The 23625-nt window shown below is 37.9% G+C and overlaps 1 protein-coding gene across 3 annotated transcripts in view; it reads right to left on the bottom strand.

Moving 5' to 3' along the window:
• TBC1D12 (TBC1 domain family member 12) overlaps positions 1 to 23625 on the bottom strand; it is a 126941-nt gene that overhangs the window by 9495 nt on the left and 93821 nt on the right. For all 3 annotated transcript variants that reach the window (XM_012454810.2, XM_064374094.1, XM_012454811.3), the window contains 5 exons: positions 19571 to 19651; positions 16580 to 16668; positions 14506 to 14577; positions 6521 to 6649; positions 6154 to 6263 (listed from right to left, as the gene is read on the bottom strand). In XM_012454810.2, the coding sequence (XP_012310233.1) occupies positions 6154 to 6263; positions 6521 to 6649; positions 14506 to 14577; positions 16580 to 16668; positions 19571 to 19651 (481 nt within the window). The remainder of the gene's footprint in view (positions 1 to 6153; positions 6264 to 6520; positions 6650 to 14505; positions 14578 to 16579; positions 16669 to 19570; positions 19652 to 23625) is intronic.

The raw sequence follows: 23625 nt of genomic DNA on the forward strand, positions 1-23625 counted from the left end.
TCAAGCTTAATTGTGCCACTGCACTCCAGCCTGGGTGAAAGAGCGAGACTCCATCTCACACACACACACACAAAAAGGAATCTTGAGGGAAAAAGAAAGACAGGCCAGGTGCAGTGGCTCATGCTAAGTGAAACCCTGTCTCTACTAAAAATACAGAAAAAATAAAAATAAAAAAGTAGCCAGGCACGGTGGCACAAGCCTGTAGTCGTAGCTACTTGGCAGGCTGAGACAAGAGAATCACTGAACCCAGGAGAGAGAGGTTGCAGTGAGCTGAGATCGAGCCACTGCACTCCAGTCTGGGTGACAGAGTGAAACTCCATCTCAAAACAAAACAAAAACAAGCTGGAGGCATTAGACTACCAGACTTCAAAATAAACTACAAAGTCATAGTAACCCCAACAGAATGGTACTGGCATAAAAACAGATACATAGAACAATGGCACAGAATAGAGAACCCAGAAATTAATCCATACATCTATAGTCAACTGATTTTTGACAAAGGTACCAAGAACACTAACTCAGGAAAGGACAGTCTCTTCAATAAATGGTGCTGGAAAAACTGGATATCCATATGAAAATCAAACGAGGCCGGGCGCGGTGGCTCAAGCCTGTAATCCCAGCACTTTGGGAGGCCGAGGCGGGTGGATCACGAGGTCAAGAGATCGAGACCATCCTGGTCAACATGGTGAAACCCCGTCTCTACTAATACAAAAAACTAGCTGGGCATGGTGGCGCGTGCCTGTAATCCCAGCTACTCAGGAGGCTGAGGCAGGAGAATTGCCTGAACCCAGGAGGCGGAGGTTGCAGTGAGCCGAGATCGCGCCATTGCACTCCAGCATGGGTAACGAGCGAAACTCCGTCTCAAAAAAAAAAAAAAGAAAGAAAGAAAATCAAACGAAACAAAACTAGACCCCCACTTCTCATCCTGTACAAAAGTCAACTCAAGATTGATCAAATACCTAAATGTAAGACACAAAAACTATAAAACTACTTGAAGAAAACACAGGAAAAATGCTTCAAGACATTAGTCTTGGAAAAAAATTTTATTAGTAAGATCTCAGAAGTATAGGCACCAAAACCAAAAATAAACAAATCAGATTATATAAAAACCTTCTGCATACTAAAGAAAACAATCAGGGCCAGGCGCGGTGGCTCACGCCTGTAATCCCAGCACTTTGGGAGGCCGAGACGGGCGGATCACGAAGTCAGGAGATCGAGACCATCCTGGCCAACATGGTGAAACACTGTCTCTACTAAAAATACCAAAATTAGAGGGGCATGGTTGTGTATGCCTGTAATCCCAGCTACTTGGGAGGCTGAGGCAGGAGAATTGCTTGAACCAGAGAGTCGGAGGTTGCAGTGAGCTGAGATCACACCACTGCACTCCAGCCTGGCAAGAGTAAGACTCCATCTCAAAAAAATAATAATAAAATAAAAAGAAAACAATCAGAGTTAAAAAAAAAAAAAAGAATAGGAGAAAATATCTGCAAACTATTCATCTGACAGGAAAATAATAGCCAAAATATATGAGGAACTTAAATATCTCAATAGCAAAAAAAAAAAAAACTGGCTCATGCCTGTAATCCCAGCCCTTTGTGAAGCTGAGGTGGGTGGATCACTAGAGGTCAGGAGTTCCAGACTAGCCTGGCCAACATGATGAAACCTCATCTCTACTAAAAATACAAAAATTAGCCAGGTGGGGTGGTGCACACCTGTAGTACCAGCTACTTGGGTTGCTGAAGAACAAGAATCACTTGAACCCTGGAGGTGGAGGTGGCAATGAGCCAAGATCGTGCCACTGTATTCCAGCCTGGGCAAAAAAGCCAGACTCCGTCTCAAAAAAAAAAAAAAAAAAATCCAACTAAAAAATGGGCAAATGATCTGAACAGAAATTCCTCAAAAGAAGATACAGAAACGACCAAGAAATATATTTTAAAATGCTCAACATAATTAAGCATCAAGGAAATGTAAATCGAAAACATAATGAGGTATCATCTTACCCCATTTAGGATAGCTATTATCAAAAAGACAAAAAATAACAAATGCTGGCAATGATGCAGAGAAAAGGGAACTCTTATACACTGTTGTGAATGTAAAGTACAGCCACTATGGAGAACAGAATGGAGGTTCCTCAAAAAACTACAAATAGAACAATCATATGATCTAGCAATGCCACTACTGAGTATACTCAAAGGAGCTGAAATCAATATGTTGAAGATAGGTCTGCACCCCCATGTTTATTGCAGCACTATTCACAATAGCCAAGATATGGAATCAACGTGGGTATCCAACAATGATGAATGGATGAAGAAAATGTGGTACATATACACAATGGAATACTACTTTAAGCAACAAAAAAAGAATGAAATCCCATTTTTTGTGGCAACATGGATAGAACCAGAGGACATTATGTTAAGTCAAATACTGCATGTTCTCATTCACATGTAGAAGCTAAGAAATGCTGATCGCTCTTTTCTTTTCTTTTCTTTTCTTTTCTTTTCTTTTCTTTTCTTTTCTTTGGAGACAGGATCTGGCTCTGTCACTCAGGCTGGAATGTAGTGGTACAATCTCAGCTCACTTGACCCTCCTAGGCTCAAGTCATCCTCCTACTTCAGCCTCCAAGTAGCTGGGACTACAGGCGCATGCCACCATGCAACATACAGCTAATTTTTATATTTTTTGAAGAGATGGGGTTTCACCATCTTGCCTAGGCTGGTCTTGAACTCCTGAGCTCAAGCAGTCAGCCTGCTGCAGCCTCCCAAGGTGCTAGGATTATGAGCATGAGTCATGATACTGGTCAGCTAATCTCATAAAAGTAAAAAGTAGAACAGAGGATACTAGAGACTGAGAAGGGTAGAGAAAAGGAAGAGATAGGCTAAAATTTGTTAAAATATACAAAATTACAGCCAGATAGGAGGAATAAGTTCTAGTGTTCTATAGTACTGTAGGATAACTATAGTTAGCAATAATATATGGTTTCAAATAGGACAACTATACTAAATGTTCTCAACATAAAGAAATGATAAATGTTTGAGATGGATATGCTAATTACCCTGATCTCATCACTATACATTGTATGTATAGAAACATCACTATGTACCCCATGGATATGTGCAATTATTATATGTCAACTAAAAAGAAAATCCAAAAGAATGAAAATAAGAAAAAGAAATCTTATTTTAATTCCATTGAATCACACAGTTTAAGAAGTTAAATTAACTTTTAGAAAAGGTAATATACATTGTTAGGTTGTCACAATTACATTTTCTTTTTATATTTTTTCTTTCTGAGACAGAGTCTTGCACCGTAGCCCAGGATAGAGTGCAGTGGCCTGATCGCAGCTGACTGAAACCTCGGCCACCCAAGTTCAAGCGATTCTCATGCCTCAGCCTCCCGAGTAGCTGGGACTACAGGCGCAGACCACTACATCTAACTAATTTTTGTATTTTTAGTACAGATGGGGTTTCACCATGTTGGCCAGGCTGGTCTGGAATTTCTGACCTCAGTTGTCCACCCGCTTTGGCTTCCCAAAATGTTGGGATTACAGGCATGAGCCACCATGACCAGCCGTTATATTTTCTTTTAAAAATGTTTCTTTATATAGTATAATACTTGAATGGCAATAAATTGACTTTCACTATGACATTCTACTTCTATATCTCAATTTCTTCAGCTCTAAAATGATTAATTTGGATTATTTCCAGTTCTAAAAATCCAACCTCTTTTACAACTAAAAAAAAGCCCTAAATATTCTTCTTCAGTGAAATGAGTATCAGTCATGTTATAGTTAACTTTATAAAGAATATGGTTTCTGAAATTGGACTGCTGAGGTTTTAGTTTCCATTTTGCCATTTATTAACTGTGAAATATTAGGTACAGTACTCAGTCTAACAAAATTTCAATATCAATTATCCAGGCATAGTGATGCACACTTGTAATCCCAACTACTTAGGAGGCTGAGGTAGGAGGAAGGCTTGAGCCCAGGTGTTCCAGTGGGAGGACCTGTGATTGTGCCACTGCACTCCAACCTGGGCAACAGAACGACACTCTGACTCAAAAAACAAAAAAAAATATTTTTTTAATGAAAAAAATAAAAAACAAAATTTCAGATTCCCCATCAGTAAGTGGTATAAATTACAGTACATGTCTTATGCAGTTATTATGATTAAACAGAAAAAAAGTATGTGTGGTAGAAACTGGCTGTTTACCAAACCATTTCTTTTTCTTTCTGGGCAAACAGCTAAACCACATTTTGCATCTTCACTTGCAGTTTTGTGGCCACATGACTGAGTCCTGGTCAGTAGCATGTGAGAGGAGGAGATGCGTGATACTTCTAGGCTTAGCTCCCCAAAATCTCCCCTTGTGAGTCTCCTTGTTCTTTCCCCTTCTTCAAAAACCCTGGAAATGGCTTGTTAAAGATGGTGGAAGCACAAAATGGAAGAAGCATTGGTGCCTGAATCACAACTTGGAGGAGAGCTGTATGCCCATTAGGAACATAATTAATATCATTAGTCTTAATATGACAAATGAAAAATCTAAAAAACTTTGAACTTTAAACATAAGCAATAAAATGGTGATTCTGTCTGCAGTAAACACGATTTGGCAACATATATACTTTTTTTTTTTTTTTTTGAGACAGAGTTTCGCTCTTGTTACCCAGGCTGGAGTGCAATGGCGCGATCTTGGCTCACCGCAATCTCCGCCTCCTGGGTTCAGGCAATTCTCCTGCCTCAGCCTCCTGAGTAGCTGGGATTACAGGCACGTGCCACCGTGCCCAGCTAATTTTTTGTATTTTTAGTAGAGACAGGGTTTCACCATGTTGACCAGGATGGTCTCGATCTCTTGACCTCGTGATCCACCCGCCTCGGCCTCCCAAAGTGCTGGGATTACAGGTGTGAGCCACCGCGCCCGGCCCTATACTTTTTTTTTTATAGGCAGAATCTCGTTCTGTCACACAGGCTGGAGTACAGTGGTGCAATCATAGCTCACTGTAACCTTAAACTCCTGGACTCAAGCAATCCTCCCACATCAGCCTCCTGAGTAGCTGGGACTACAGGCATGCACAGCTATGTCTGGCTAATTTTTTTATTTTTTATTTTTTGTAGAGTTGGGGTCTCACTAGGGTGACCAGGCTAGTCTCAAACTCCTGGCCTCAGGCAATCCTCCTGCCTCGGCCTCCCAAAGTGCTGGGACTACCGGCGTCAGCTACTGCACCTGGCCTTTTTTTTTAAGGTAGAGAAAGTCTAGGAAATAAAATTGTGTGTTCAAACAGTAAAAATCTGAGCTATTTATATGTGTAACTTAGAGAAAGTATACTGTATTTACATTTATTACATTTTTAAAAATTTTCAGAAAATACATAAGAAGGCAGATCAAATTTAAAAATTCAAATTGGTATCATATTGGGGGAAAAAAAGCTGGATAAAACTTTGATATAAAAAGAAACAATACAAAGCCCTTAGTAAAGAAACACTATTATAACTATCATAAGCCCTTGTGTGTTAATAATAAAATAAATAGCAACTAACTATGAGAGCTTAGTATGTGCTAGGCATTGAATGAGATAATCCATTTAAAACACCCTCACTACAACTCAAGAGAGATAATATTATTCCCATTTTATAGACAAAAAAAACTAAAATACAAACTGAGAGATTCTGATTGCAACCCAGAGTCCATGCTCTTTTTTCTTTTTTTTTTTTTTCTTTTTTTGAGACAGAGTCTTGCTCTGTTGCCCAGGCTGCAGTGCAGTGGTGTGATCTAGGTTCATTGGAAACTCTGCCTCTCAGGTTCAAGCAATTCTCCTGCCTCAGCCTAGCACCACTATATCCAGCTAAGTTTTTGTATATTTAGTAGAGACAGGGTTTTGCCATGTTGGCCAGGCTGGTCTTGAACTCCTGATCTCAGGTGATCTGTCCACCTTGGCCTCTCAAAGTGCTGGAATTATAGGTGTGAGTCACCGTGCCCAGCCAAGTCCTTGCTCTTAATCAAATGAGTCCTCACAAAAATTTGGAAGTTTCTCAATTTGTAAAAGAAGGCCCTTTATATGTAAAATCCTGCACGTGAGATTTACTCTAGTTTCTAAAACACACAAAAAGTTATACTTTTTTTTCTTTTCATTATTATATGTTATGTATGTATGCTATGACTTACCAGTCTATCAAGTATATATCTGGTGTAAGACTGTAAGATTTGAAGTGAAGAAATAATTTGGAGAGATTTTCTTCAAAGAATACTTCAAATGTAGCAAAATATTTCAACATCTAAAGATTAAAAAATCAATAAAATTATGAAAGTATATAGTCTAGAAATAGAGAAATTAAATGCTTAAACATTAACAGGAAATCTTGCTCATTAAGAATCTCATCTCTTTCTGAGTCTTCTCAGCAAGCATTCATTCATAAACTATAATATGGTAAGTTTATATTAGATCAGATTATCTTGGTCTTTTAATTATTGTTTTTCATTCTAAGAGAGCATTGAAACTACAAAAACAAAGGAAAACATGATCTATTCATACCATGCTGTGATCTACACGAAAGAAGGCCAACTGGCATGGCTTATTCAGGAGATTTGCAAATGCAATAAAGGCATCTGCCTCTTCCAAATTGAGAATGAGTACTGCTGCAATGAAGGACATCCCTTGGACCTTCAAAGAAAGAAGAAATTAGTTAAAATTGACTTACAATAATAAATCTATACAGTTTATTTTATTGTACTCCTGAAAAATTACAAAGTGACATTTCAAAGTAGAATTAACCAAGATTTCTTTTTTCCTTCCCAGCAAAGGTAAATACAGAGAACCCCTAATAATTATGAAATCTCCCTAGTTTTATCTCTCTAATTAGGGAGAATTTTTGAAAAAAGGAAAAAAGTATCAGCCTTTACTGCTACAAAAGGCTATCTCAGTGTGTTACCTAGTTTTGATTTTCCCTCAATCTGAATTATTTCAAAAGAGTACAGAATCACAAAATTTAATAAAAAGCAGGTGATTATTTTCATTGTTATAACACATCTGTCTGAGTAAAAAATGAAGAACTAAGAATAAAAGAGATGTATGAAAAGAACTGCTGAAATACCAAGAAAGGAGATGTTGTGGGGTTGAGATAATGAGCCTGGAGTCCTGGAAAAGCAAGAGACATAAATAGGAGAAAACCTAAAATGGAAAAGATGCATGAGTCAAGACACAAAAATGGGAACAATAGGATCAGCTCAGTTGGAGTAAGGAAAGTCATTTAGAAAAGGTAGGATAGGCCGGGCGCGGTGGCTCAAGCCTGTAATCCCAGCACTTTGGGAGGCCGAGGCGGGTGGATCACGAGGTCAAGAGATCGAGACCATCCTGGTCAACATGGTGAAACCCTGTCTCTACTAAACATATAAAAAAAAAAATTAGCCGAGCATGGTGGCGCGTGCCTGTAATCCCAGCTAGCCAGGAGGCTGAGGCAGGAGAATTGCCTGAACCCAGGAGGCGGAGGTTGCAGTGAGCCGAGATCACGCCATTGCACTCCAGCCTGGGTAACAAGAGCAAAACTCCGTCTCAAAAAAAAAAAAAGAAAAGGTAGGATATATTTATATCATGAAAGACCTTGAGTAAAAGACTAAGCTGTACAGATGTTTACTTGCGAGTCATTGGCAGCTATCCTATAATTCTTTTTTTTTTTTTTTTGAAGCAGGGTCTTAACTTAGTTGCCTAGGCTGCAATGCAGTGACATGGTATCATCTCATTGCAACCTTTGCCTCCTGGTTCAAGCTATCCTCCAGCCTTAGCCTCCAGAGTAGCTAAGACTATGGGTATGTACTACCATGCCTGCCCAGCCCATACATTTCTTTAATTAAAAAAAAAAAAAAAGTTGGGGCTGGGTGCAGTGGCTCATGCCTGTAATCCCAGCACTTTGGAGGCGGACGGATTGCCTGAGCTCAGGAGTTTCAGATCAGCCTGGGCAACACGGTGAAACCCCGTCTCTACTAAAATACAAAAAATTAGCTGGGTGTGGTAGCGTGTGCCTGTAGTCCCAGCTACTTGGGAGGCTGAGGCAGGAGAATTGCAAGACCCAGAGCGAGACTCCATCTCAAAAAAAAAAAAGTTATCAAATACTTACTTCTGGAAGAGATTTGTAAAATAGACTTATACAGTGAGACCACTTAAGAATAACTGCAATAATAACTCTCTTGTTCTCAGCCAAGTGTTTTGAAAAGAATGCCTACAATCACTATCTCTGCTTTCTCAGATCCCTTTTCACTCTTTAGCATACTTCAGTATATATTCCCACTCCATTACTATACTATTTTGAGATTTCTCTTGCCAGCATGACCAAACGACACTGATTGTAAAACTCAGTGGGCACTATCTCTCTTAACAGCATTCCCTTAGCTTCTGCAATCCAATTATTTCTTTGTTTACATCTTATTTCTCTGTCTTCTTCTGAGTACTTTTTGCAGATTCTACGGTAATTGCCTATTTGATTTTCAAGAACTGAAGTTCCATGAAGACAGAGACTGCATTAGGCATGATAATTGCCCTTCAAAGATGTCCAAATCATTATTTATTACCAGAAGTTATGAAAATGTTGCTGTACATGACAAAAGGGACTTTGCAGATGTAATTAAGTCAAGGATCTTGAGACGGGGAGCTTATCCTGAATTACCTGGGTGAGCCCGAAGTAATCATCATAAGGTTCCTCATAAGTGAAAAAAGAAGGCAGGTTAGTCAGAGAGAGATTTGAAGATGATATACTGCTGGCTTTGAAGATGGAGATATAGGCCTAGGAATGTAGGCAGCCTCTAGAAGGTGGAAAAAGCAAGGAAATGGATTTTCCCCTAGAGCTTCCAGAGGAAGCACAACCCTGCCAATACTTTGACTTAAACCCAGTGAAGTCTATTTCAGACTTCTGACCTCCAGAACTGTCAAACAGTAACTTTGTGTTGTTGTGTGTGTTTAAATTATTTTTGTAGAGCAGAGTCTTCCTATGTTGCCCAGGCTGGTCTCCTGACCTCAAGTAATCTTCCCACCTCAGCCTCCCAAAGTGCTGAGATTACAGGCATGAGCCACTGCACCTGGCCTAATTTGTGTTATTTAAAGCCACTAATTTCATGGTAATTTGTTACAGTATTCATAGGAAACTAGTACAGAGACCACACCATGTTTGTTTGTTCATAGTTATATTCTTAGTACCATGATATTTGCTGAATGAATACAAGGGGCAAAATATTAGCCATTGGTAATAGAATGGTAGCAAAGTAAATAGAAGGAATTAAAACATTTTAATGTAGTTTTAATTTTATAATCTAAGATGTAATTTTTAATTTAATCTAATATGTAATTTTTAATTTTATAATCTGTTATTATAATTTCATTTTACATACCACTAAAAAAGAAAAAATGCTGACAATTAAGCAATAACATAATCCTTTATCACTTGGAATACTTATTTATTTATTTTGAAACAGAGTCTTACTCTGTCACCCAGAGTAAGTTGTAGTGTGATGGCGCGATCTTGGCTCATTGCAACTTTCACTTACCAGGTTCAAGCGATTCTCCTGCCTCAGCCTCCTGAGTGGCTGGGACTATAGTCACCCGCCACCAAACACGGCTAATTTTTGTATTTTTAGTAAAGACAGGGTTTCACCATATGGGCCAGGCTGGTCTCAAACTCCTGACCTTGTGATTCTCCTGCCTCAGCCTCTCAAAGTGCTGGGATTACAAGCATGAGCCACTATGCCTGGCTGGAATATTTATTTAATTAATTCATTTTTCTGGAGACAGAGTTTAGCTCTTGTTGTCCAGGCTGGAGTACAGTGGTATGATCTTGGCTCACGCCAAACTCCCCCTCCCAGGTTCAAGCGATTCTCCTGCCTCAACCTCCTGAGTACCCGGGATTACAGGTGCCTGCCACCATGCCCAGCTAATTTTTGTATTTTTAGTAGCAATGGGGTTTCACCATGTTACCCAGGCTGGTCTCGAACTCCTGACCTCCATCCACCCACCTCAGCCTCCCAAATTGTTGAGATTACTGGAGTGAGCCCCTATACTCAGCCTATTTTTTTTTTTGGAGACAAAGTTAAACCTTTGTCGCCCACACTGGAGTGCAATGGCATGATCTCCACTCACTGCAGCCTCTGCCTCCCAGGTTCAAGTGATTCTCCTGCCTCAGTCTCCTGAATAGCTGGGATTACAGGCACCTGCCACCACATCTGGCTAATTTTTTTTGTATTTTTAGTAGAGACAGGGTTTCACCACGTTGGCCAGGCTGGTCTCGAACTCTTGACCTCAGGTGATCTGCCCACCTTGGCCTCCCAAAGTGCTGGGATTACAGACATGAGCCACTACACCCAGCCCAGAATATTTATTTTCTGCATATTTTTAAAGCTATTTATAGCTCATTCAGATTTATCATATATCACTCTTGTGTATATATGAAAAGAAAATAAGAAAAACAGTTATTTCTATAATTTCTTCAGAGTCCAAGTCTTCTGAATATTCTGCATTTATTGACTCATGGTGTGATGCACTGAAAAAGACATTATGTAGTATTGCCAACAAAACTGTCTAAACCCAAATCTAATCATGAAAAAAATAATCAAATTCAAATTGAAGGTCATTCTCCAAACAACTACCCTTAATTTCTGAAAAGCGACATTGTTACCACGGATACAAAAGGTTGAGGAACTTCTATTTTAAAGGAGACTGAAAAGATTGAACAACTAAACAGCACACATGACCCTGACTGGATTCTGAACCAAGAGAAAACTGCTGTAACTTTGCTATCGATTTGAAGTTGTTCAAAATAAAAATGTGAGAAACAAAAAAACCTCCACACAAACAACAAAAAGATACCTATCTATATATGTGCCAGGCGGATCACCTGAGGTCAGGAGTTCGAGACCAGCCTGGCCAAAGTGGTGAAACCCTGTCTCTACTAAAAATACAAAACAATTAGCCAGGCGTGGTGGCAGGTGCCAGTAATCCCAGCTAGGCAGGCACCTGTAATTCCAGCTACTCAGGAGTCTGCAAGAAGAGAATCGCTTGAATCTGGAAGACAGAGTTGCAGTGAGCTGTGAACTGAGATCAGCTTAAGAAATAATACTTTACCAAGTTGAAGCACCTATGTAACCCACCCACTTTCTGTCATTTGAAATTTCTCTCTTCCTCTATGCCTGACTAGGATATGGGAGAAGTTCATCTATTTAAATTCCCCATCCTTTATTGTTCTTGCAGACATACACACAGACTTCTTATTTTTGGTATCTTATTGATAATAACTATGGAGAAACAGGGACTTATAACAAAAAATAAATGGGTCGGGCGTGGTGGTTCATGCCTGTAATCCTAGTAATTGCTTGAGCCCAGAGATTCAGGACCAGCCTGGGCAACACAATAAGGCTCTCTGTTTACACACACACACACACACACACACACACACACACGTGCACGCGCACACACACACGCACACACACTAAGGCTCTGTTTACACACACACACACACACAAAAAAAAAAAAAAAAGGCTGGGGGAGTATACAAACCTTAGGATGTTCTTAGGGTATTATCTACAGTTTTTTACTCCACCTGAGATACTGGGAAACTTGTTCGTCTTCTCACTTCTACTTTTATGATAAATCCACCTTAAATCCCCATCATAATGCAGACCCAGTTCACTATAAGTGCCAGGCAACATAATAGCTACCTCCTTGCTTAAAAAGAGAAAGCTTGCATCTGTGGACCTACAGACAGGTAACACTCAAGACTCATCCATAATTGCTCTACCCAGAAATGTGAACCAAAATTACCAAATTTTTTCAAGAATAAAATCCACAGATAAAACTTTCATATGAGTTATTTATAGATTCAGCATATGTTATTCATTAACATAGTTAAAAACCTATTTTGTCAAATCATGACATGAAACAGGTATTCCAATATAGTCTCTACTATTTTTAACTTATGAAGTAAGTGTGATTTGACTGACTGGTTTGTCAATGAGCCTTGACACTACCAGTTAAGTTATATGATGGTCATTTTATATAAATCCAATGAACTAATAGAGTTCATTTCAGCAGCAAAAATACAATGACCCAATAAGTCTATAGCCAGAGTAAAAAAAAAAAAAGTTTAAAACATATTCTAAAAAAATCATTATTATAAGTGTAATAACAGTAACAGTATTTTAATTTCCCCCATTTTTTCTCAGTATACCAGGTTAAACAAGTGCCTTTAACAAGTGCCTTTAAGTGAGGAGTGAGTGAGTTTGTTTGTTTGTTTGTTTGTTTTGAGACAGAGTCTCACTCAGGCTGGAGTGCAGTGGCATGATATCAGCTCCCTGCAACCTCTGCCTCCTGGGTTCAAGCAATTCTCATGTCTGAGCCTCCTGAGAAGCTAGGATTACAGGCACACGCCTTCATGCCCAGCTAATTTTTATATTTTTAGTAGACAGGATTTCGCATGTTGGCCAGGCTGGTCTCGAACTCCTGGCCTCAAGTTATCCGCCTGCCTCGGCCTCCCAAAGTGCTAGGTGGTGCATGCCTGTAGTCCCAGCCTGACTACAGCAGTAGCTGGGACTACAGGTGTGTGCCACCATGCCCAGCTAATTTTTGTATTTTTAGTAGACCATGTTGGCCAGGATGGTCTCAATCTCTTGACCTCGTGATCCACCCCGCCTTGGCATCCCAAAGTGCTGGGATTTATAGGCATAAGTCACTGCACTCGGCCAATATATTTTTCTTTAAATGGACTGTGATATATGTAAATTCATTATAGTATTTAAATTCCACTACAGACTTTTGCTTTGTTTTTTTTGAGACGGGGTCTTGCTGTGTTGAGCAGGCTGGAATGCAGTGGCCCAGTCCTACCTCACTGCACCCTAGAAGTCCTGGGCTCAAGTGATCCTCCTGCCTCAACCTCCCAAAGTACTGAGATTACAGGTGTGAGCCACCATGCCCAGCCTAGAGACATTTTTAAAGAACTATAAGATGTCAACATTTAAACAGTGCTAAAAAATTAAATTATTTACAAGTAAACTTATGATGAAAATTTTTTAAATTCAATTTAAACATGTGAAGGGGATACAAGATGTTATAATTCATTCACAGAATACCTGAGTAACAGAATTTAAAGACTGCTCAAATCTAACTTTCTCCTTAAGGACTATCTGACAATCTTTTCAAATACTACAACCTGCCCCTCCTCAAACCTGGCATTTTTCATTTTCCCTCTTTATCATCCCACACTTTTCCACAGCACTCATCCTTTTTTTTTTTTTTTTTTTTTTTTTTTTGAGACAGAGTCTGGCTCTGTTGCCCAGGCTGGAGTACAGTGGCTTGATCTCAGCTCACCACAACTTCCGCCTCCCGGGTTCAAGTGATTTTCCTGCCTCAGCCTCCTGAGTAGCTGGGACTACAGGTGCATACCACCATGCCTGGCTAATTTTTTTGTATTTTTAGTAGAGACAGGGTTTCACCGTGTTAGCCAGGATGGTCTCGATCTCCTGACCTCGTGATCCACCCGTCTTGGCCTCCCAAAGTGCTGGGATTACAGGCGTGAGCCACTGTGCCTGGTCAGCACATACCTTTTAATATAACATGATTTACTTATTCATTTGTTGTTTATTGTCTGTTTCTTTCTTCTAAACTGTAAAGGGAGAAATCATTTTGTTCATTGAGATATCTCAAGTGCCTAGAACAATGCCTGACATATAGTCATAAGCACACAGTAAATATTTGTTGAGTAAACAAACATAGAAATGAACATGCAACAGAACAAAATAACTTGTACCAGACAGCCACCCTATAGAGAGGTCTAAAATTATATTTTAAGGCAAAGGTGAGAAGATGAAAGTTCTATAACCTCTAGTTAAAAATGGCAATTGAACATCACATCTTTCTTTGTTTCCTTGCAAAATCCAACTAATAATACAGTACAGAAAAATAAGTATTAACCCATGAGGACTACAAGAATGAAAGGTTATATAAATAGTAGATAAGTTAACAGCATTTTTAAAATTGTAAATTAAATAAGTACAGAAGGTTAAAACTAAAATATCTATAGAGGAGGAAGGCAATAATTAGGAACTCTGAAAGCTCAGAAGCTGAAGTTGTCAGATATCTATGAAATTGAGTATATAAGGAGCAAATCCCCTCCCCTATCCTTTAGGGACAGGTGCCTATCCTTCCTTAACCTGGTAGAACATAGGAGGTTTATTCTCTAGAGGCACAGTCAGGAAAAGAGGGTTAGGAAGAGGGGGATAAGGCACCACACTGACACCAGGGCATGAAATAAAAGTTTATAAATTGCAGGGTGAAATCTCTGGCAGCTCCCCCAGAAAGCTGGCAGCCTCAAGTACACATAAGCTCCTGGCAAGAGATGAAAAGATTCTTCACTGGGTAAATTGATAAGCCCAAGTAAAGCAGACATAGATATACAGACATTTGGGAGCTAATACAACATAGGATATTTTGATAAGAGTGTAGATAAAATGCTTATATTCAAAAAACAGATTGAAACAAATACTTACATAACCAACATCAGGTCTGTAGCATGTATATGCCCCTAAAATACTATGTAAGACATCATGATATGGGCCACCCTTAGGAGAGAAAAGTGAAATTTGAAACTATACAAATAATTGTCTCTAAGTTGATTTTCATGTAACATGTTAGTTAATAAATTATAGCATATTCTAAATGATAAAAAATATTATAAATGTACTCTGCCAAGACGTTTTCCAAATTATTATTAAGAAATACTTAATACTGTGGATGGGTGCAGTGGCTCATGCCTGTAATCCCAGAACTTTGGGAGGTCGAAATGGGTGGATCACTTGAGGCCAGGAGTTTAAGACCAGCTTGGCTAACATGGTGAAACCCCATCTCTACTATAAATACAAAAATTAGCTGGGCATGGTGGCACACACCTGTAATCCCAGCAACTCAGGTGACTGAGACACAAGAATCGCTTGAACTCAGGAGGCGGTGGTTGCAGTGAGCCAGGATTCCGCCACTGCACTCCAGCCTGGGCAACAGAGTGAGAATCTCTCAAAAAAAAAAAAAAAAAAAGAAAGAAAGAAATATTTAATACTAAATAGCAAAAAAAGCCAAACAAACTTACTTGATGGATACAAGCTATATAATTTGCAAACCATTTTAAAGTCTTCTAGATTTGATATAATAAGACTATGATGAATATAGACTCTTTCATTTTATTTATTTATTGAAACAGAGTCTTACTCTGTCACCCAGGCTGGAGTGCAGTGGTATGATCTCAGCTCACTGCAACGTCTGTTCCCCAGGTTCAAGCGATTCTCCTGCCTTAGCCTCCCAAGTAGCTGGTATTACAGGCATGTGCCACTGCATCCAGCTAATTTTTGTATTTTTAGTAGAGACAGGGTTTCACCATCTTGGCCAGGCTGGTCTCAAACTCCTGACCTCGTGATCCACCTGCCTCAGCCTCCCAAAGTGCTGGGATTGCAGGCATAAGCCACCATGCTCGGCAGACTGTTTCATTTATATAATACGGTATCAGCAGAAAAAAAACATAAAGCTACACTAAACTGTGTTAATAATTTTAATCTTAATGGTAAAAATTTTTACTCATTTAATTTTTTTCAATCTAAAGATAGAAGAATTCCATGTATAAAGACTTGAATCAGCTGGGTGTCATGGCACATGCCTGTAATCCCATAATCCCATCTATTCAGGAGGCTGATGCAGGAGGATTGCTTGAGTCTAGGAGTTTGAGTACAGCCTGGGCAACACAGCAAAACCTGATCTCAAATTTAAAAATAAATAAATAAAAATGAAGACTTGAGTCAAAGATAAAGTATATATAATGTAGTCACTTCTCTTTTCATAAGGTATTAGCAACTTCATAATAGCCTAAATACAAAGAAAACCATTTCTTCCTATTTCAATGATAATTCTGAAAAATTTTAAGTTTTGTGATAAAGTTCTTTATACTTTAACAATTTACTGGGCCAAAACATTAAGAATTCATACATCTTACAAAGTAAAAAGTAAAATAAATTCACTGTAATAAAATTCATCAAGTACCTACTATATTAAATGTATTAAATGCTATGCCAACTACAATGTATTTCAGTCAGTGGAATAAAAGAATAGAAATTCCTTTATAATTTTATAACTAGTTTTAGACTTTCTATATAAGGTCCCCAATTTCTATAGTTTTGCCTTTTTAAAAGTAATACTGAGGCTGGGCATGGTGGCTCATGCCTGCACCAGCACTTTGGGAGGCCGAGGTAGGCAAATCACGAGGTCAGGAGATCGAGACCATCCTGGCCAACATGGTGAAACCCCGTCTCTACTAAAATACAAAATAATTAGCTGGGTGTGGTGGCTCATGCCTGCAGTCCCAGCTGCTCAGGAGGCTGAGGCAGGGGAATCGTTTGAACCTGGGTGACGAAGGATGCCATGAGCTGAGATTGTGCCACTGCACCACAGCCTAGGCAACAGAGCAAGACTCGGTCTCAAAAAAAAAAAAAAAAGTAGTAACGATTCATTTAAAGAATCTGTTCCCTTGGATATTGATAGGTTTTTGTTTTTAGTAATTATAAGCTGGTTAGAAACCCTTACCTTCTGAAAGATGTAGAGAGATGGAAATGTACGGGATATGTCCAACTTAATTAATTCCAGACTGGCTTCTCGATCAGCAACAGATACACCTGCATTTACCAAGCAGATACAATTTAAATGATCACTTGGCTATAACAAGTTCAATTTTATAAATACAGAATGATCACATAGCATATGTGTTATTTAATTAAAGTTAAAAGCTGAATAATCAAGAAATTACAAGAAATGTCATATAGCTTTTGTTAGAACTTATTAGTCTCTTGTACAAAGAAGAGATCTACACATTTATCAGAAAGTTATATAGTAAAGGATATCTAATTCCAGTTGTTGTTGTTTTTTTAATAAAGATGGGGTTTCACCATGTTGGTCAGGCTAGTCTTGAACTCCTGACCTCAGGTGATCCACCCACCTTGGCCTCCAAAGTGCTTGGATTACAGGCGTGAGCCACCACGCCCAGCCTCTAATTCCAGTTTTTACAGAAGATGGGGCAAACAATCGTTTCCATGGTAACAACTAGGGAAAAAAATTACAAATATCACATTTTAAAAATCATCAGAGAGCTATAGATACAGAGAGATCAATAGGACTTAAATTCCAGAAAACTAAGAGTCTTTCCTTGGTGAGTAGACAACAGTGGCCATTTTTCTTCGTAGGAATATCTGCTAGGTCTGGGTATGGACTTAGGATTGAGCTTGCCATAGACAAAGTCACTCTTGTTGGAGGAAGAGGAAGCAAAAGAGCTTCACGTGGCCTAATAAAACTGATGTGACAGGCAGGAATCTGGAAGAGCCCTTAATGTGTATCTGGTTTTCCCAATGGGACTTTTCTGAATGCAGAAGGCCAGGCTAAAAATGCAGAATAAAATCACCCAAAGTCACAAGGGCTTGGGAAAGCATATCATTGGAGGAAGATACCTGTAATCAAACTAGGACACTTTTTCTCATCAAGAAATTTGAAACTCAAGATAAACTACATCTATCTAAAGTTGCAACCCTGCCCCAACCTAGACCAATTAATTGTTGAATTCAGGTGATAATCCCCTAACCAAACTGCCTAACAGGAAAGAGCATGCTTCCTCTGCAGGGGAAACCTCAGCTTTGGTTTCTACATTCTATTTATATACAATGTCTGGCATACAATTTAAACATTTTAGATATACAAAGAAGCAGAAAATGTGACACATAACCACTTTAAAGGGGACAAAAGCGGGAAACACAATCAATAGAGGCAGACCTGCAGATGATGCAGTATTAGAATTAACAGACAACAACACTATCTGTTATAAACATGTTAAAATATCTGGCTGGTATGCGCTAGAGAAAAAAAAATCATAAAATTTAAAAAGAAAATAAAGAAAAAGATGGGGGAAGGAATATGGGATGGGAAGATGAAGAATTTCAACAGAGAAATAGAATGTATAAAAAGAATCAAGTGGGCTGGGCATGGTGGCTCATGCCTGTAATCCCAGCACTGTGAGAGGCCAAGACGGGTGGATCATGAGGTCAGGAGTTCAAGACTAGCCTGGCTAACATGGTGAAACCCTGTCTGTACTAAAAATACAAAAATTAGTGGGCGTGGTGGCACGCGCCTGTAATCCCAGCTACTCAGGAGGCTGAGGCAGGAGAATCACTTGAACCCGGGAGGCAAAGGTTGCAGTGAGCTGAGATCGTGCCATTGCACTCCAGCCTGGGCAACAGGGCAAGATTCGGTCTCAAAAAAAAAAAAAAAGGAACCAAGTGAACATTCTACAGTTACAAAGCATGTCTGAAATTAAAAGCCCGTTACACAGATAGAGATTTAATAGTAGACTAGATAAAGCAGAAGATTGGTGAATTTGATTATGGATCAATAAAAATCAATGAAACTGAAGCAGAGAGAGAGAGAAAGAGAGAGAGAAATAGTTGGCCAGGCACAATGGTTCACATCTGTAATCCCAGCACTTTGGAAGGCCAAGGCAAGAGGATTGCTTGAGGCCAGGAATTTGAGACCAGCCTGTGAAACATAGACCCCATCCCAACATAATAAATTAAAATTTTTTTCAATTATATAAAATCATACCTACCCTCCATCAAAAAAAAAAAAAAAGTAAGAGGCTTATAAAACAGTGTTAAATGGTCTACCATACATGTAATTGGAGTCCAGAAGGAAAAGAGGCAAAATAGGGCAGAAGTAATATTTAAAAAGACAGTGACCAAAAAGTTAAATGACACATGCAAATTATAAATATCCAGAAAATAAGAAAATAGTAATTTATGTAGAACACTGCTTCTGACTGGAACTCTTCATTACATTCAATTAATTTCTACTGAAGTGCAACTTTCACCATTTATTTATTTATTTTTTTTGGAGATGAAGTCTGTCGTCCAGGCTGGAGTGAAATGGTGTGATCTCAGCTCACTGCAACCTCCACCTCCCAAGTTCAAGAGATTCTTCTGCTTCAGCCTCCTGAGTAGCTGGGATTATAGGCACCTGCCACCACACCCAGCTAATTTTTGTTTTTTCAGTAGAGACGGGGTTTTGCTCTGTTGGCCAGGGTGGTTTTGAACTTCTAACCTCAGGTGATCCACCCACCTTGCTCTCCCAAAGTGCTGGGATTATAGGTGTGAGCCACCGCATCCAGCCATACCATTTATTCTTGAAAAAATATTTCAGAAGTGAATACTTACAATTTTAATTCTTATAAGTTCAATGCTTCAAAAAAATGAGTTTTCAAAGAATGATGAAATAGCTGCTGTCTGCCAATATAAACCTTCCTCACCTTTTACGTACTTATAGTTCTCCACAAATAGCTGACATAGCTGAGAGGCCTTAGGATGATACTTACATGAACTCTTCTGTAAATCAACTATTTTCTCTAGCCTTGTTTACTGAAAGGGTTATTAAGATTAAATAAGACAATATGTAAAGCAATTACTACAGTTTCCGATACATGGTACAAAATCATGCTCAGTAGCTGAATTTTCATCCTGAAATTCTTAAAGAAAATCACACCTTCTGTATCATTCTCTGAACTTGTCTCACTGAAACTTTTCCACCGTTCTTTTGCTCTTGAGAGGAAGATTTCATAAAGTTCTGCGGAGGGGAAAAGAACAAATAGGAAAGAAATATATTTTCAAATTTTAATTTTTTACTCTTTACCTATTACAGGTCAGGTCTCCCTGATGTAGCAAGCATCAAAAAAGTGTACATATGAGGCAGAAAGAGATGCTTCTGCTAAGAAGTATCATTGCAGAACAACAGAAAAAACATAATTTTTGGAGTCAGTCAGACCTAGATCCAAATTCTAGCTCTGTCATTTACTATCTGAGGGAATTCAAGAAAGTTGCTTAGCTACCCTGGATGGAACTCAGCTTTCTTCATCTGTAAATCAGAGAAAAGCAACACCTACTCATAGGGTTACTGATGATTAAACAAAATAATACATGCAAAGCTCTTGGCACCTCATAGCACTTTAATAGATGCTAGATCTTGCTTTCTATTACTCCCGAAACTGGTTTCTCCATTATGATACTGCTATCCAAAGCTACTTATATTTCACACAGGCTTGGTCTAAGGGTCTACATACAAAAATCTCTACCCCTATCTTTTTAATTTAAGTGTCCAGTCAGTCACTGTACTTCCACATGCAGGATCTCATAAAAACTTAAGAACAGGAAAGATTTAGAAAGTTTTCTCAATTCCCAAATTTTGTTTGTCTTTTATTTTGTAACTAACCATTGCAGATATTTCAAACTACATAAAAACAGGACATTTGAGGGACAGAAGAACAGAAAAAAAATATGTCTTGCCCAAACACCAAAGCTGATATATTGTCCAAAACAACTTTTCTGCTTCAATTAATTCTTTCTGAAATTTTATTCATCTTTAAAGGCAATACATGAACATGGTTTTTAAAAATTTCCTAAAGTACAAAATAGTATATAAAGAAAAATAAATTTCCTTTCCTCAAATCCAAGTGTGGTTATCAGAGCTCTCACTAATTCTTCCAAGAATGAAAATATGCATGCACAAGTATACATACACACACACACACACACATAATCCTTTTAAAAAAATAAAGTGGCAACATATTTCATGCACTGATCTGTATCTTACTTTGTTATATTAGAGGTTGCTCCACATTAGTAGATATAGATCTGCTTTTGTCTGCTTTTGCTTCTTTTAAACAACCAACTGCATATTTTTCCAAAGTAATGACTACACCATAACAAGTATTCTTATATTGCCAAGAAGCATATCATTATCAAATACCTGACTAGATATATTTCAAACAGACTCTTACTATTCTAATCTCTTCTCCTTTCTATTTACTTTTCATTACTACTAATGGTTTGGAAAGAAGAAATTAAAAAAAAAAAAAGAAACTTAAAATTCCTGTTATTATTATTTCTTTTTTTGAGACAGGGTCTTGCTCTGTTGCCCAGGCTGGGGTGCAGTGGTGTGATCTCAGTTTATTGCAACACTCCCTCCCTGGTTCAAGCAATTCTCATGTCTCAGCCTCCTGAGTAGCTGGGATTACCCGCATGTGCCACCATGCCTAGCTAATCTTTTGTATTTTCAGTAGAGTAAGGGTTTTGCCATGTTGGGCAGGCTGGTCTTGAACTCTTGGCCTCATGTGATCCACCCACCTTGGCCTCCCAAAGTGCTAGAATTACAGGAGTGAGCCACCACAATAATAGGCAAAATTCCTATTATTTATGCCTGGCTCCATCAATGATTTGGTAGAAGAGATGAATATTACGTTAAAATTTATATATATAATTATTTGAGGGTTATTAGGTATAAAATTGTAAGTTTTGAAAAAAATTTCAAACTGGTTCTAAGACAGCTTCATTATTCACCCAAATTTCAAAACTGTCTAAAAAAAGGGCTCACCAGACAAACCCATCCATTTTAGAAGTCATAAAATTGATCCAATAATAAAAATGTGGTAATACATTTCAAAACATCAAAGGACATCTTTCCAGTAAGATTTACAGTGCTTAAGAAGACCTGCATCTCAGTTCAATTTGATGCTTGGGTCCTCATGTCACGCTTACTTTGTTTTGAATCTGCAAAGAGAGAGTTCGAAGCAGGCTTAAAGATGGTACTTCAGACCTGAACAGAGAATACTTTGATTTCAGTGTATATTTTGCTTTCTGATTTTGTGACAATTATGATATTATACATAATCTCAGCAAAATTCACTTTCACTATTGTTTTATATCACCACAAATAACTGTTAGAACAATCCTTTCATATCCTTACCTCTACTTTACAGACAAAGAAAACTAAGACTTCTAGATGTTAAGTAATATGCCCAAGGTCACAAACCCAATATATATGGTGGAACCAAGATTTGAACCATATTTGACTGACTTTAGAGCCCTTACTCTTAGCTGTTATTCTCTAGTGATTATAAATTTTTATGACTAAAACAAATAAATCAAATTACTAGAGCCATTCAAGAGTAAACAAGATTAACAAAAATAGATTTACCTCAATCAAAATTTACCATCTTTTCCACACTAATGCAAAAGAAAAGAATAAACACACATTCCATTCCTGAATACACAAATGTTTAGTGAAGAAAATCTAAAATTATGTTGAAAATATATGACTTAGTTATGTTACAAAACTATAAATTTCAAGCTAAAAAAGAACCTTTTGATTATAATATCACAAAACATTAACACCAACTTAACCAATGTTTTAATGTCTAAGTTATCAAGATAACTCAGATTCTAAAGCCAAAGTTACCAATAAAAATTGCAAACAAAACTTCATATAACCATCAATACCTCATTATCTGTTTGCAAAATTGATTAAGACTTTAAATAATTACAATATATTCAAAAATTCTTAATATTATGGATTTAGAAAATCTAACTGAACATTCTAACTATAATTTTAAAACATTTAATCTGTTCCAAATTCAGAAAGCAAAAGTAACCTTTGTTTGTATTTGGAGAGAACAGTTAAGTCTTACAAAATCTAACTTTTTCTAAGTTAAATAAAAACTTAATTCTTCCTTTAAATTATATTCTAAAAGTTTTTAAGTTCTTTTAAAACAACACGTTGGCTGGGCATGGTGGCTCACACCTGTAATCCCAACGCTTTGGGAGGCCAAGGTGAGCAGATCACCTGAGGTCAAGAGTTGGAGACCAGCCTGGCCAACATGGCAAAACCCTGTCTCTACTAAAAATACAAAAATTATCTGGGTATGGTGGCAGGTGCCTGTAATCTCAGCTTCTCGGGAGGCTGAGGCAGGGAGAACTGTTTGAATCTGGGAGGTGGGGTTGCAGTGAGTGAAGAGAGTGCCACTGAACTCCAGCCTCAGTGACAGAGCAAGACTCCATCTTGAAATAAATAAATAAATAACATGTTTATTAAAGGAGACTTGTGAAAATCAAATTTTAAAATCATATAGAATCATAATATCCAAAGTTGGATATTTTCAGATATCCATCACTTTTCAGACCAAGGATAAACATTTAGATTTTTGTTATAATTTATAATTCTGTCCAATTACATATAATGCTGATTGCTGTAATGAACATTTTTGTAGAAAAGCTTTTGCATCTAATCATGATTATTTCCTTAAATTCTTAGAACTGGAATAAACAGTCCAAGATTATTTTTTTGAGACCATAAATATTTCTGAATGATTTTCAGTTATCTCCATATGGGTAATTCTCATTCGTTTTAATTTCTTTTGAGAGATGAAAAACGGTACTTGGATGTTAACATATATGTGTTTTTTATAGAATGGCAGGAAAAAATATATGTCTTTGATTTGGCTATCACAAGGAAAATGGTTAAATAAATTACAGTATAGCCAATTGTGCAATACAATGTAGCTATAGTACATATGAGGCAGACTTGTATGTACTAACATGGAAGATGTTCAAAGGGATTATAGAAGCCACAGAATTACCTTATGGCATAAATTATGGGAGAAAAAATTAAAGGAAAAGAAAAGCTTTAAAATTGATCATATGTAGATGCACACTTTATGTACACAGCAGAAAGATCAGAAAGAATATACACCAAATTGCTAACAGTGT

This window comes from Aotus nancymaae, unplaced genomic scaffold (genome assembly GCF_030222135.1).
Source record: "Aotus nancymaae isolate 86718 unplaced genomic scaffold, 86718_ANA_hifiasm-v0.15.2.pri h1tg000010l, whole genome shotgun sequence".
Taxonomy (NCBI): Eukaryota; Metazoa; Chordata; class Mammalia; order Primates; family Aotidae; genus Aotus; species Aotus nancymaae.